The sequence below is a fragment of the Euprymna scolopes genome, chromosome 17, assembly GCF_053919585.1.
Source record: "Euprymna scolopes isolate OS-2025 chromosome 17, ASM5391958v1, whole genome shotgun sequence".
NCBI classification, from domain to species: domain Eukaryota; kingdom Metazoa; phylum Mollusca; class Cephalopoda; order Sepiida; family Sepiolidae; genus Euprymna; species Euprymna scolopes.
Window position 1 is genome coordinate 16,477,467 of NC_136498.1, and position 16,213 is coordinate 16,493,679.

General features: G+C 32.6%; 1 protein-coding gene across 4 annotated transcripts in view; it reads right to left on the bottom strand.

Annotated features, from left to right (window-relative positions):
• LOC145296694 (uncharacterized) overlaps window positions 1-16,213 on the bottom strand; it is an 80,602-nt gene that overhangs the window by 4,678 nt on the left and 59,711 nt on the right. For all 4 annotated transcript variants that reach the window (XM_080142665.1, XM_080142663.1, XM_080142664.1 and 1 more), the window contains one exon: window positions 4,463-4,561. In XM_080142665.1, the coding sequence (XP_079998791.1) occupies window positions 4,463-4,561 (99 nt within the window). The remainder of the gene's footprint in view (window positions 1-4,462; window positions 4,562-16,213) is intronic.

The window sequence follows — 16,213 nt, forward strand, 5'->3', positions numbered from 1 at the left end:
TTACTTGTCCTTTTTCTGTCCAAACACTGTACCATTCGATTTTAAAACTACTAACTTATCTCATAACACAAATTTAGGGATATTTTTAGTGCTAGATGTAGTTAGCTTTGGCGTATGGCATCGGAAACAAGTTTATTCTAAAGTACCAAATTAATCATAAAAACATTAATGTGCAACCGAGCACAATTCTTAAATCTACTTTTTTTGCAGGTTTTTGTTAAAACCTTTTCTAGTCAACATACAGAAATTTCTTTTTATGAATTTATACAAGTTTTTACAACAATAAAAACACTTTTACTCAGCGTTGCTTAAGATTGTAATAGTGAGCGATTATGAAGAAAATGTCATATTTAACAGATGGAAGCGGCGAGAGGTTACATAAAAGATGCAAAAACCCATTGAACTAAAAATAATTTTACGGCACCTTTTCTGTAACTTTTAAATGCTGGGAGTATGGATATCTGATTAAAGATCTGGTTTAATCGTATTTTTGTTTGCTTGGCACGACAACACAGAATTAATTTAGAACCAATGTTGACAGGGAAAAATGAGAACACAAAAATTTTATTCCAATCTCTGATCCCCATATAAGTATTATTACAAATTACTTAAATTTAAATCATATAAATACTGTAAAATGTATTTGAAGCCATAAATTTATAACAGTATATTCATGTATGTATGCATGACTGCAGGTAGAAATCAATGAAATGTTTGATCATTTTTTCGTACCTGATCCACTGTAAACGCACGTAAATGATGGTTACACACAGAAGCGTATGAAAATACTATATGGTTGTTACTATTTGTTATTAATGTGTGTGAAGCAAATAGTCATCCAAGCCAGTTACTGAAACAGATTTGTATGGTAGCCAGTAAACACCATTACCTGTGTATGGTGTAACGTCTAAGCAAAATGTAATATAAAAAGAAGTACATTCATGTATGTCTGTGCATCCATAGATAGAAGTCTGCAGAACGGAATGTTGGATTAGTATGTGTGTCAGACTCACTGGTGGCACGTGTAAACAAAGGATAAGTACAGAAATGAAGCGTATCAAACAATAAGTCCACAGGTGATCACGTTTATGCAGATAGGCTTTGATCGTCTTAGATGAACGTGGCAAAAATGTTGGCCTCTGTAATTATTTTGTGTGTGCAGTGATGACACTTTGTATAGTGTGTAACTGTTTGAAAAAGACTATAAACTGATATTCACATATTCTGAGAAACGTAAGCTGACACCCATCAATCAAATTGTCCAGACTTTGTGGAGGAAGTGATTATTATTTTAAGAAGGAGAAACGGAAAAACTATTGTCAAATGTAGAAGAACGGAACATGGACGGAGCTGAGGGAAGAAAACGTGGAAAATGGAGTAACGTTCCTGTCACTTTGAGGAGAGGAAGAGTAGTAAATAATGAGAGAGTAGGTAGGGTTCTACCACTTGAGAAGATCACAAGGTAAGAAAAATTATTCTCCTAGGAATTAATATAATAATCTGTGTGAACAAATGCAATCGACTTGTAATAATCGCAGACCCAACGTCAATTAAAGGCTAATAGTGGGATCATATTGAATTTTTTTATTTTTTAGCTAAAGGCTAGTAATGGGATTATATTTGCATTTTCATAGCTATAATGTCGGTTGTGTAGAGAGGAAAAAAAATCATTATCATTTTATTAATACAGAAATGAAAAGATATGGAATGTAGTTCTGTTAATGTAGTTTTGTAAACATAGGCAATAATATTATGATCACATTATTATAATTACTATTTATTAGTAGTAGCATTATCATACTTATCAGTTCTATTACTATTATTAGTAGTAGCAGTGGTATAAATCTTATGAAAATAAATGCATGTGATAATGAATCAGAAACAAAAGTAAAAATAATCAGTTGTTGCTAAATAAAATCATTATATAAATGTATACAAACATTATTGAAAAAAATAAATAACAAAAAAAAAACAAAAAAAAAACGTTTGCATGATGGATATATATTGCCAGTTTATAAAATGAATAAAAATGTATATTCTTACATTAAAGAATAAAGCACATATTATAAAACTATTGATCTTAGGTGACAAATAATTTGCTTCAATACAGAACCAATGCAATTTTGATTCAAATGTTTGAGAATTTAATTTTAAATGCACTTTTTGAAAAAGTGCAATCATGAATATTTTATTGCTCATCTATTGCTATTCAAACTAGTTCATAAAGTCATGGACGTTTTAAACAAAGGACATTTTTTTGTTGCAAAATCCAATTAATTGATACCAACATTTAATAATTATCTTTTTAAACATGTTCGAGAGAGAGAGAGAGAGAGAGAGAGAGCGAGAGAGAGAGAGCGAGAGAGAGAGAGAGAGAGAGAGAGGATATGTGTAGGTGAATGTTTAAAAAGATTTTAAATTTATTTTTATTTTCTACTTGTGATGGAGTGGTATCATTAAACTGTGACTAATTAAACATTTTGATGGTTGTCCAAAATTCCCTATATATTAAAAGACACACAAAAAAAAATTTATGATGTCCATATACTTGACTGAATGAAAAGATCATATTTGAAAAATCATAAGTTGATCATGTAAATTTATTTTTATTAAGAAAATCATTTTAAAGTAATTTTATGATTAATGGGAAATAATAGGCATTACAAGGCTGATCTAGCAAGTTTAAATTCTTGTTGAGTTATCTCCCTTTCTTTCTTCAAGTCAGCAATGTGAGACATTTATCCCTCGCTTACTCATAAAATTTGATTTTCTTAGTTTTTGATCAATTTACATGATTTTTGGAACATGACATTTTTGTTCCATTATGAGGATGTATATCATAAGGGTTTTTATTTATGTTTTTTTAATATGGGGGAATTCTGGATAAAAATCACAGCTTCCAAAAATTATTTGTTTTTAGTGAATTATCTTTAAGCTATTATCAATCAAATAAAATTATTTTAAATGCATTTTTTTTTAGGCTTTATTTCTGCAATAATTTGACTGCACAAACATATGCAGTTGCAGGCCATGCTAAATCAATAAAAATATAACAAAATTATATTAATAAATTTAGCGCAGGATGATGTTTACAGAATGAATAGAGGAATAAACATTGGAGAGAAAAATTACCGAATTATTGTACTGCCAAGGCCACAATATTCTGTTGGGGGATGCTGGTCTTTTTCCGCAATCAACCATCTTAGCAGAGAAGGAAGAAGTCAAATTGCCAGCACGGCATTTACATATTTTAATATTATTCAGAAAGCAATAGAATAAAATTGATTTGTAAATAAGAGAACAAATTTTTTTTAATTAAAAAGAAAAAAAAAAAAAGGGCATCATAGATTGAACACAAAAATGTACACTGAACTACATGTTTAATTTTGTACCAACGTATAAAATTTAATCATAAAAATTTTGATGCAAGTCCAGAGATCAACCTAATTTAAAAACAAATATGCAAAATATTCTTTATGATGTAACAAAAATGTCATTCCAAAAATCATGTAAATTGATGTATTTTAACTAAAAAAAAATCTCATTTTATAAAGAACCAATAACAGTGTTTTGACCTGCCATATTTAATAAAGGGCGACAACTTAATTCAAACTATCGAGATTAAAATCAACCCTGTGATGGCTACATTTACTATTAAAATGGCTAAAAACTTAAATGTTTTTCTATATAAAAAAAAAAAGGTACTTGTACAGTTTAATCAAGACATTAAAAAATGAGAATATCGGAAAAAGGTTATATATATTGTACGTATCTGTTTTGGACTAAAGATCTCCGAAAAAAAAAAATTTCACTTAATTTGATCGAGTAGTTTTTTTGTTTTTTTTACCCTCATAAAAACACGTTTTTATGGGAGCGCGTTGAAGTCAGCCATTATGAAATTTATTGAACACGCCACGGGGAGATAACTCCAGTTAAAGCGCCGACACCCTTCCCCATCTTTAATACTAGCTTTCCTTCCTAAACATCGAACCTTTTGCTTGGTATCATAACAAATTGTTTTTTCGCTGTAATAAAAAAAAAAAAAAAAAAAAAAAAACACTACTTGATGAAATTAAGTGAAATTTTTTTCCGGAGAACTTCGTTCCATAATGGATATATACAAGTTAAATGTTTTTTCGATATTTTCATTTTTTAATGTCTTGGTTAAACTGTACGAGTACAAAAAAAAAAAAAAAAAAAAAAAAAAGAAAAAAAAAATGATTTCTGGAATATGACATTTTTATTCTCTGATGGACGCGAACATTATAAAGATTTTTCTTTTGTATTTTTTTTTTTTTTTTTTTTTAATTAAGCTGAACTCTGGACTTACACTAAAATTTCATCCAAATCAATTTGATAAGATTATATTAAACATGAAAATAAAGATATTTTTAATATAAGAGATTTAAAAACAAAACAAAAAAAAGATGCTGAATTTAAATAAACAAAAAGATGATCTAACCATGAGGACTTGTGACGTGAACCACTTCGTGATCTGGATCTTCTGGATCTCACAGGACTAGGGCTACGACGTCTACCCATTCGGCCGCTCTGATTGTGGCTGAATAAATAAAAAAATAAAAAATAGAAAAGATTAATAGAAAAATTCAGTTTATAACTAAAAAATTAATTATTATATGTTAATAAAAATCTGTCTTTCTCAATTTACAAAAACTAAAATAAACAGTGCTATCAAGATGGCAGGGTTCTTCCATATAGTGAATTCCAGAATTGCCTGGTAAGTCGAAAAATGTTCTAATTAAAAAAATATTAAATTTAATGAAAACAAGTTTTTCTATGCTGTGAATTCTATCTGAATTTTAACTGATAAAATGACAAATTTTACGCATAACGTTTGAAAAAATAATACACATTGATAATTAATTAATTCTATTGTTTTCATTCAAGCTGGCCTTCTAATATTGACTTTATCTCCCTTCTAGGTTGGGAAGATTAGACAAGGCCAGGAAAGTAGAATTTGAAAAGTCAGTACCCTAGAGTAGGCATGTCAAACACGCAGCTTGTGAGCTGTGGTCCATCATAGACACACTTGCGGCCCGCATGCACAAATGATTTGCTTTTCTCCCACAACTAATTGGTAGGGGTTTGGTACGTTTCAGCATAGTAGAAGTGGGAGGAGATAATTTTCAATCAAATAAATTCTTATGAAAAAATAACACCTTCATACTTTCCGGTTTAGAAACTTTATCACAAGGGTCATGACTGTTCGGCACCACATATTTATGTGAACAGTTATTTTCTTTCATGAAATCAACAAAAACATCTCAAAAAACAAACTTAACTGATCAACATTTGTTATCTCTCATCAAACACGGCACTATACAAATTTCAACGACACATACAAGAAATTGTCAACAAAAAGAGATGTCAAGCCTTGCAGCAAAACAGTGAAAGTCTGAATGATGAATATCACTTTTGAATTTATGTATGATGCATTTTTTTTTCTTATTGTATTAAAATAGATGAAGATCGTAAAATTTTTCATTATATTCTTTTGTTAAACTATATATACATTAATTGAACTTGTCCGTATGTTTCTAAATTGAAAAAAAAAAATATAGTTAAAATTTGTATTTAATGTGTTCAACTTTTGTGATCTCATAATACAAATCAACACATGGCCCTGAGGGGGATTTGAGTGTGACATGCCTACTCTAGAGGAAGAGTATTCTGACTGACCAAAATATGTCAAAGAAGGTCACCCCAACACAGAATGCCAGAGACAATCGGTTTAAATTTGGTATGAAATAGACATCACAGAGGGCAGTTCTGAATTAAACCATTTTATTTTTTTAAATTACATCTGAAAAATTGTTGCTTAAATGAGCAGCGTGTAGTTTAATTGTAAACATTTTCTACCAGTAAACAAAAAAACTCATCAAAATAAAATATTTTTAGATAACAAAAGGCAAATACACACAAAAATAATGTTTAAACATTTGACAGAGTTGAAGTTTTTTTAAATAAATCAATTTATAGTATAAAAAATAAATAAAAACAGCATGCACTTAAACTTTCAAGCTGATAAAAAAAAAAGCAACTATAACAAAACTAAGTATATAAAAAAAAACAAGTAATAAAATATTTAAATTGCTTGGTATTTAATGAGGTAAAATGAGGCATTTTTGACAAAAAAAGGCCTGCACATAAAATTATTTTCCTGGTTTTTATTCAATTTACCTCAGTAGAAATTGCATGTATTTTTTTTGTTTTTTATTAAATAAAATGTTGATAAAAAAAAAATAATTGTAACCCCAAAAGTACTTTATTTAGCTTTTATCTAAGAGAGCAGAGACGTAATCGTGAAGTTTTGAAAAGCCAGTGTATAAGGATAAGCACACTTTGGCCTACAAAAAAATTCCCAAGCAATCAGGTGAATAGAAATAAATTAACCCCTTCCCAGAGAAGGTAAAGCCCGGGAAGCTACACTTTCTAGAACTAAATAGAATTAGTCCTTCAGCCTGACAGCAAGAAAGTCATTGTAGGACCGATTGTCGACGACGTATCTCTGACTAGTGTGAAAATTTACTCAGCTGTGTCAATTAAGTTTTTCCCAGACATTTTTGTAGAAAGTAGTTTTTCAATATTGGCAAGCATATGCATAAAACAAAAAAAGAAAGCAAACATCAAATGTTGTTTCAGTAGCAATACCACACCATTTTTTTTTTCTTTAGATCAAATAAATTCAAATCAAGCATTATTGAAAAGAGCATAAAAAAATTAGAACTGGAGTTATGACCATTCAAGGTATCAAAAAAGTGTGGTTCACTGGACATTTTGCCTCAAGTCAGTCCTATTCAAATGCATATAAGCTTGTGATTGAAAATGGTAGGAAATTTGCACAATTTACAGACTAACCCATCTTTAAAAAGCTGTATCTTCAGATCTTTTAAGATATTATGATGAAATTTTGAACATATACTACAAAGGTTCAATTTGCATTATTTACAACCATCTCACTTGGTAACTTACAGACTAATTAGAATACTAATTAGCATATTCCAGTTTCATCTTAACAGCTTTAAGTAGAAACATCATAAAAACAGCTAAGAAAAATGGTAAGTAAGGCTTTATCATCATAGGAAGTATTATTTTGATGGACATTATCATTTGCAATGATAACATCATGAAAATTCCAAGACGACAACCAGGAAATCCAAAATGGCCATGCCACCATGACATGTTTCAAAGAAATTATTAACAAAATATGGCTTGTAGCATATCAAATTAAAGGGAATTTTGTACAGATCAGAATTATGTTTTCAGGTACATTAAACTAATTAGCATAATTAAGTTTCATCTTAACGGCTTTAATTAGAAGCATCATAAAAAAATGGTATAAAAGGTGGGAGGTAAGGCTTTATCATCATGCAAAATATTATTCTCATCATTACACCGTGAAAAATCCAAGATGGCAACCAGGAAATCCAAGATGGCCACCACGACACAATTCAAAGGAATTAACAAAATATGGCTTGGTAGCATACCAAATGAAAGGAAATTTTGTACAGATTACAATTATGTTTTCAAATATATTAAACTAATTACGATAATTAAATTTCATTTTAACGACTTCAAGTTACCGTGAAAATTATCGAGTGAGTTTCTACCACTATTTTGTATAATTTTTTATTTTTAAGTCATTGTTGAGAGTTTAAGAGACATTACGCCCATTTTTTCTTGTTCTCATGTAACACTAAACACTACTTTTTGGAACAGAATAAGCATTTACAACACCAAAAATTTATCGAGGTAGGTAGAAGAGTAACTTGCTTTTGGTAACATTTGTTATGTTTGTTTTTTTACCACTTTTTCATACCTCTGTGGATTGTAAAACAAACCCAATAAAAGTTATTCTTTTACTTAACTAGATAGCTGATTCGTGGGTTTTAACTCATTCAAAAGCATAGTCATTGTCGGTCATTCTTTTTCAAGGAATTTATTTTTTTTAAATATTCCTTTCCATAATTAAAAATGTATGTTTTCTAAATAAAAATAAAATGAATACTTTATGTTCGTAAGTTAGTTGATGAACGTTTTGTTTACAGATTTTTTTTTGTGCGCATTTCGGCACACAAAAATTCTCATGTTTATATGCGGTTGTCACAAAGTTTTTATAGAATTCTTTTTAAATTTTAAGAGAAAAGAAATTAATATACTTGCTATTAAATAGCATTTGAACACAGTTTCTATCTTTACTTATCTTTGTACTATAAACCGTCAACTTTGAGATATTCTAACTTTTGACTGGAAAGACGTACGTGTTGTGTTCAAATTCCGTATTAAAGACAATTTTTTTTTCTCTGATTAACTAAAACAATTAGAAATGTCGTTGACGGGTACAACTTCTGCTTCGAGTATTTATGTGCACTCACCCCGACTGCTTTTTGATAAAAGTTCCATTATAGCATATTTATTATGGGGTGGAGCTGGAATGCTCGAACATTCTGGCATGAGGTAGATAAAAAAGTGTTGAATTAAAAGAAATAAATAAAAATACAGAACCCACCAAGATTCCCCCACCACTGCCACCCAACATACCCTTTAAGTACCAGCATAAAACCAGACTGATTTGCTAGCATCTTCTTCTTATACGCTATGAACTCAAGAAGGCTAAGTCAAACTCCCCGGACCCAAAGCTAAGAAATTTTTCTATCCGTAACTTTTGAAATCTACTACGCTAAAATCACTAACATTTGTGTTTTGCAAACTTTGTTTTATTTTTTTCCTTATTCCAGCTTTGACTTTAATCCTGAACATTTTAACTGTACTTGTCTTGTTTTCCTAAATCTTTTTTGTCAAATATACTATTATTAACCAATACCTTTTTTTTTTATATTTAAACGAAAGAAAGAAAAAAAAAAAGAAAAAAAGAAAAAAAAGGGGTCTTCCATGAAAATAAACATCTCCCAAATTATACCTGCACTATTATCTGAACCCAGAAACACGTGGCTTTTTTTTTTTTTTTTTTCCTCTACAGTATGCATTACTTTTAACTAGTCTAAACTTAATACGTAACCCTAAAGGTATTACTCTTAACCAGTTTTTTAAACAAATTCTTCAAATGTAAATTAATACAAAATAACCAGACTTGCCAATTTGATAAAAGTTCCATTATAGCATATTTATTATGGGGTGGAGCTGGAATGCTCGAACATTCTAGCTCGAGGTAGATAAAGGCAAAATGTATCACGCATTAATATGGGAGGGGAGACTATCTTCAAGTACTGTCCTAAACTGGGAATGGAGCAACGGACTTATATTAAGTAGATATTAATAAGTCCCTCTTACCTGCTCCAACCAAGTCTATCGACCTGTTTCACAAATCCAAAACCTCAACATGACAAATCTCTAGAAAAAAAAAACACGAATAAACCTAGAACCCCATCCTCCAATGTAGACCCCTACTATCATGTTTCCTTCTCCAACATCAGGGGTCTACCTTCCAACCTTCCAGAGGCTGACACACAATTACAGGAGATGAAACCGGATATATTCTTTCTAAGTGAAACTGGCATAGGACCAACCACTTCCTAGATGAGTTCATAATTAAAGGATACTCTAACTTAACATCTAAATCTGACCCCTGGGAATGGAGTATGTGCCTACATTAAAGATGGCTTTCCATGTGGTAGGGATATCTCCAGAGAAGACCCGAATTTATCTTATATGTGCTTCCGGGTTGCACTAGCTTACACCACTGCATTTATATTTGCCCTCTATTGCTCCCGCAACAGTGGAGTTACTATCTTTAAGAGTATATCTGAGAAAAATTGACCACATCCTGTCTGTTCATCCTTCAGCTAACATTCACATTTGTGGTAACTTCAATGTCCATAATGTGGAATGACTGACCCACTCAAATAAGACAGATGACGAGGGGAGGTTCTGTTATGATTTTGCCATTGCCTATGACCTCACTCAGATTGTTCACGAATCCACCCGTGTGCCCGATACTACCGGTCAGTATGCAAGCCTTTTAGACCTTTTTCTCACAACTTTCCCTGAGCTATGTTCATGTTCCGTTCTATCTCCTCTGGGATCCTCCGACCACTCTGTTGTATCAGTTAAGATAAAAATGAAATGTAATAAGTCTTCAGACGTACCTCTCCACCGTACTGTATATTGATACTCTATGGCTGACGGGGATAGCTTCCATACATTCATATCTGACCTACCTCTGCATTCCATGTTTAAAAAGGATGTGTCCTCTATCATTTTGACTGAATGATTGCAGGCATAGACAGATTCATAACATCCAAAAAATTCAAATAAAAACCTAACAGCCACCCATGGATCTCCCCAGAATGTGCTGCTGCCATTGCGCACAGAAATCATTTTTTCCATAGGTACCAACATAATAGATGTACTGAGACTAAAGCTGCTTTCAGGGCGCCAGCAACCACTGTAAAAGAGTAATAAAATTGCCAGAGAGCTATATGCTCAGTCCGTTAAATCCAAAGTAGCTGAACAGCGGCTTGGTTCCCACTAGTTTTGGCAAATAGCAAACAAGATTCTGAACAGAAGCGTGCGTTCTATCCCAACCATCATCAATGGACCTGAGGTCATCTCGTCAGCATCAGAGACGGCAAACTATTTGCCAAGAACTTTGCAGCTAATTCTATCCTATGCGACGAAGGCCATTAACTCCCATATTTCCTCCTATAACAGACAACACGCTATGCAACATATAAATATCTGTGCGTGAGGTCGCCAACTTTGATTCCAGTAAAGCAACTGGCCCTGACGGCATTCTAGTTATAGCGCTGCAAAAGTGCTTTCCAACACCCTGAAAAACCCCATCAGTGTGCCCTGTATTTAAGAATTCAGGCGAAAAGTCATCTCCCTCTCAGTACAGACCAATAAGTCTCCTGTGTGTCATGAGTAAGTTGTTGGAATCCATATTAAATAAAGAAGTAGTCAACCACCTCAGCAGAAACAACCTTCTTAGTGACATGCAATATGGTTTCCGCTCCACAAGATCTATAGCAGATGTGCTAACGGTTATATCTCATAGGATTAGTTGATCTCTTGACAAAGGCTTCCTTTCCAGGCCAATTGTTCTTGACATATCAAAGGCCTTCAATAAGGTATGGCATAAGGGCCTACTTCACAAGATTTCCAGCTATGGTATAACTGGAAATGTTTTCTCAATTATTAAATCATTTCTCTCTGATGGGCTCATAAGAGTAGTGGTTGATGGGCAGAAATCAGAGGCCCAGAGTATTAATTCTGGAGTTTCTCAGGGGTCCAACCTGGGCCCAACTCTCTTCCTGATCTACACCAATGATCTCCCAAAACACATACTTAACTCATTCGTTGACATGCTGATGACACGACTATCTATGGCAACACATCAAAGGCCGTAAATGACAAAGTTCTCTCTGATTCTCTCTCCTCTGATCTTGAGCACGTGGTACAGTGGGAGAAGAGATGGCTGGTTACTTTTAATGCATCCAAAATCAAGCTTCTATCTTTACATCATCAATGCTCTGATCCCCATCTGACATCAATTGAAATGGATGGCTCTTGTCTTGGAGAGGCTCCATGTTTTGACAAGCTTCTGAGTTTGACCTTTACTCCTGATCTGAAATAGAACACGTACATCAGGTCTGTTGCCAAGGACGCTGGGAAAATGGTGGGATCCTTCTACCGCTCCAGAAGATATCTCACTACTGATGCAATTCTCTATCTGTATAAAAGCCAAGTACGTCCAAGGATGGAGTACTGCTGCTACATCTGGGCAGGAGCTGCTAAAAGCAGCCTATCCTGCCTTGACAGAGTACAAAATAGACTTCGTGGCTTAGTGAGGATGCCCTTTTCTCTTCCCTGCAGCTTCTCCCCCACAGAAGAGACGTTGCGAGCATGTCTTTGTTTTATCATTATTTCCATGGCAAGTGCTTGTCTGAGCTCCAATCTCCCCCCCCCTCGCCAATCTTTCACGAAAAACATCCGCCTTGCTGAAACTACTGTCATTAATTTTCCCCACTCTTTATCTCTTCCTAAATCCAAACGTAGATTCCACGAGCAGAGCTTTTTTCTTAAAAGTGCACAACTGTGGAACTCTCTTCCGTTTGCCTGTTTCCCACCTGACTACAACTTGGGTGTCTTCAAGTCCAACATAAACAAATTCCTGACAAACCGCCCCCTTAAGTAAGACACATTATCAAATCTCCAATACTAATGTACTAATGATTACTATGATACTATCCCATTGATTACTGTACACGCAATAACCCTTATCCCCGAGTGGCTTCCAGTCCTTGATAAGTGGTGACCTCCATAAAAAGAAAAAAAAAAGTGATCTACCAGGAGAGGCCATGCTATGCTGGCATGTTTCGTCGTAATTACTTGGATTTAAATTGCGATTTATTCGAATATACAAATCACAACAAAAATTAAAATACCATTTTTAAGTATATTTTATTGTGAATCCAGTTATATAAATTTAATTTTGATGGAGGTAGAGGAAATGTACTTATTACTGATTTAAAGGCTGTGAGTGTCAAATTAAGTAGCAGTGTGTACCTTGTCCAGCGCTGAACGTTATGGTGTCTAGTATTGCTAGTTTCAGGAATTTTATTTGAAAACTAAATCAAACACATGCCTAGAAATTCCCACAGCAATGCAGAAAGATGCAGCAAAAAAATTCCAAAATCAAAAAATTAATTCCATGGATATTCTCATATGTCGTAGTCACAACTGATAAAAAGTTGGGTTTTTTTGTTTCCAAATGCAATAACCCGTCATATAAAAATAAGAACTATTTTTAAAGAGTATCCTAAATACAGAACACAAACATGGCAATAAGAGATCAGTTTCACATGATATTCAGGTTATAAGTTAAATGGAATCTCTTTCAAGAAGAAGACATTACCAAAAAAAATTTTAAAAAGCATTGATAAACTCTTAAACATCAGATTCAAATATATTAACAAATTCTGTTAAAAAAAGTCATTTGTGGAAGAAATAATATTAAATGAAATTAGAATCACAAAAAGCAGATATTTACAATTTTGTTTCTGAATTTTTGAGATAATGATTAATAATATGTACTATTTGGATTGTTCAGACTACTGTCTCGTCTTAGGTGTTAGTCTCATATTTCGGACAATGTAACCTCTGACCTTTTCCACATGTATTTTGACAATGGCTCTTATTGGTGAATGATGGAAAGAATGTCTTGGGTTCTTTTTTTCGAATGGACCATAGTTGTTAGAATTCAAACCATGTAATGTATTTACGAGAAACTCCTCAACACTTCAAATACGTATAGCCGATGTTAATGAAATTTAAACCATATGGAAAAAAACGCTAATTCAATGAGTTTGCCAAAATTTAATTTCCTCTAATATTAGGGGGTGGAACAAGAGGAAGAGGAGGAGTTTCAGTAAAAGCAAAGAAAGCAATATGTTATAAGCACATTGAAAATATATACAGTAATGATCCTCGTTCAATCCTGTTTATATTTATAAATTACGTTTTCTATTTAATAAACTGCATTAGTTGCATCTTAATTCCTAACAACAAAAAATAAAAAAAAATGCCTGCCATAAATTGTTCACCTGTAAACAAACCATTGTTAAAATATGTGGCCATTGGAGGAATGAAGTGGAAAGAATCAAAGAAAATGAGACTAGGAAAGTAGTTACCCAATATAAGTTTGCACTGAATAATATTTTCAAGTGTATCACAGAATATGGTGAATAAATTTAAAAAAAAAAAAAAATCCATAAAATAATTCCCCTAAAACAAGCAGATTTCCAATTTTCCCTCAAATGAATTTGTTTCTATATTCTCCCTCTTATGTATACGAACCCTGCGAGTGGGGTTCCTCTCAAATGAGTAATTTCACCCTGAAGCAAGTGTAACGTTTTGCTGTTGGGTGGTGGATAAGATTCATCATGACAAAATATTGGTGTAGTGGAGCTGGAAATGAAACAAGAAACAAATGTAAACAAATATTTGGCTTTATTAAAAACATACACGATCGTATATTGTTTGAAGTGAGAGGGAGAGAAAGAGACCACATGACTGTAATCACTCATTTGGTCCGGCGGTCATATATTTCAAAATAAAGGAGTGTCAGAGGCTGATCTCTATCAATTTATCAAAAGGCAGTCACTCTAAAAAAAAAAAACTGCACCATGACTGGGTTCACCTGCTGACCTTAACAAACTCTTCATTAAACGACTTCACGCATCTCAAAATCTTTTTTTCATGCATCTTTGTTTAGAAATAGAGTTTTTTTACACAATAAACTTCACACAAAATTATTTTCACATATTTTAACCCCAGTATTTGCACATCAAAATATACAAAAAGCAAAAGCATTCTTCCCTATTTATGTCTCTTTCAATCAAACCGTTAAAAACAAAAAAGGAAAAAAAATTACTTCTCTCACTAAAAGAATATTTCTCTTTACTCTACTGTATTTTTCGTCTATTTAACGTAATTTTTCCCCTTGTTCAAGTGTCAGATGTTTTCTGATATTACGCAACAAGCGACGGTTCAATGTGTGATCTTGTATGATCACTTGTTTCCAAGTTTTCCTTGGCCGGCCAATCTTTAAGTCATTTTAAATATCCATGTTTCCACAATGGATGATTAAGGAGAATGAACATTCCACAAAACCATACCAGCATAACCGATACATTCTTAAAATAACCTTTATGCTGAGTAATTCTTTAAAATACAACCTGCTAATCTTAATATTATTACAACAGGATTTATAAAAAAAATGAAGAAAATCAAACTCAGAAGTTGTTTTATTGTTCAACTTCATCTGAAATATATCCTACATGCAGAAAAATATATTTAACAAAAGGTTCTTTTTTTTTTTTTTTTTTTTTTTTTTAAATTAGAAAAAAGATTCTTTAGGAAAAATCTTTTCATTTGGTACGAATTGACGATGGCTTGGTTTAATTGCTATTTACACATCTTTACACATATCATTCAACAAAAGAAAACTTAGTTTGGTTCATATCCTGTAGAAGCACTAAATTATCTAGTGTTAAAGCTAAGTTAAATTAATGAAAAATGTTTGTCTGAATACAACTTTAATGATATCTATTTATAAAAGTAACCTTGTCTATCTGTCTGTGTGTGTGTGAGGAATTGGTTCTGTAACAATAAATATAGAATCTGCATAAATTCAAATGTCATATTTAAGCATATTTTACGACCACACGATCTACTAGTTAGATTTAAGAATATAAAATGTTGATAAGAATGAACCACAAACTATGCAGACTGGAGAAGAGAGGGGACAACAGTAATGTTTTTGTTTGTGACAAGGAATCCATAGGAGAGTATAAAAGACCTATTTAAATTTTTTTTACCTCTGATTTAAAGACAAAAATTTCTGCAGATTCTAAAACTTTAATATGTTCAGAATCCTTTAATAACGGCTTAACTTTCTTTTAAACATCTTTTCCACATCATATGGGTTGCATACTAGTTATAGCAGTACAAAGTGACTTTTTTAATGAAACTTATCATTTAAATTGGTTTTGATGTGCCATTGTTAGAAGTCATCTTTGACCGAGTCATTCCAAGTCTTTCCTGGCTCATCTTTATTCTCATTTACCCTCAATTGAAATGTAGGTATCAATCTGTTTATCCAACTAGAGATTTTTTCAACATTATCATACTACCGTAGGTGGTTGTAATGCAGCGTTGACTTCAGCCTGTACACCATCAGCCTCAATAACATGGAACCAGAACTGTCATTAAGATGCACACCACAAATCCACTAAACCAAAGATATGCTACTCCTCTGCATCCGCAGAAAGATCGAGCTTGTGAGAGACCAGCATTCAACTGCATGTGATGTGGCACTACGGACATAGCTGTTGTAAACTTGACTTCTAGGTAACAAGTGAAATTGAATGGCAGGTTAAAATGGAAAAAAGCTTGACCCATGCAGTCTGTACGCGAAAGATCAAACTTAATATCCTCACAAACAAAGATCATATTGTCAAAACAGAAAAAAGAATTCATCTTCCAATTTCTGCAATCCATCCACAGAAAACTCAATGCAGAGTTTGTCTTTAATAGGATGAGCAGTACTTGCACATATTCTACAGAGTTTTCAATATGGAATTATCTTAATCACAACCCACCACACCTCCTGCAAATAAAATGTGACTGTGCAGAATATAGAGTTGCTGCCAAAACCATGTCTGTTAAT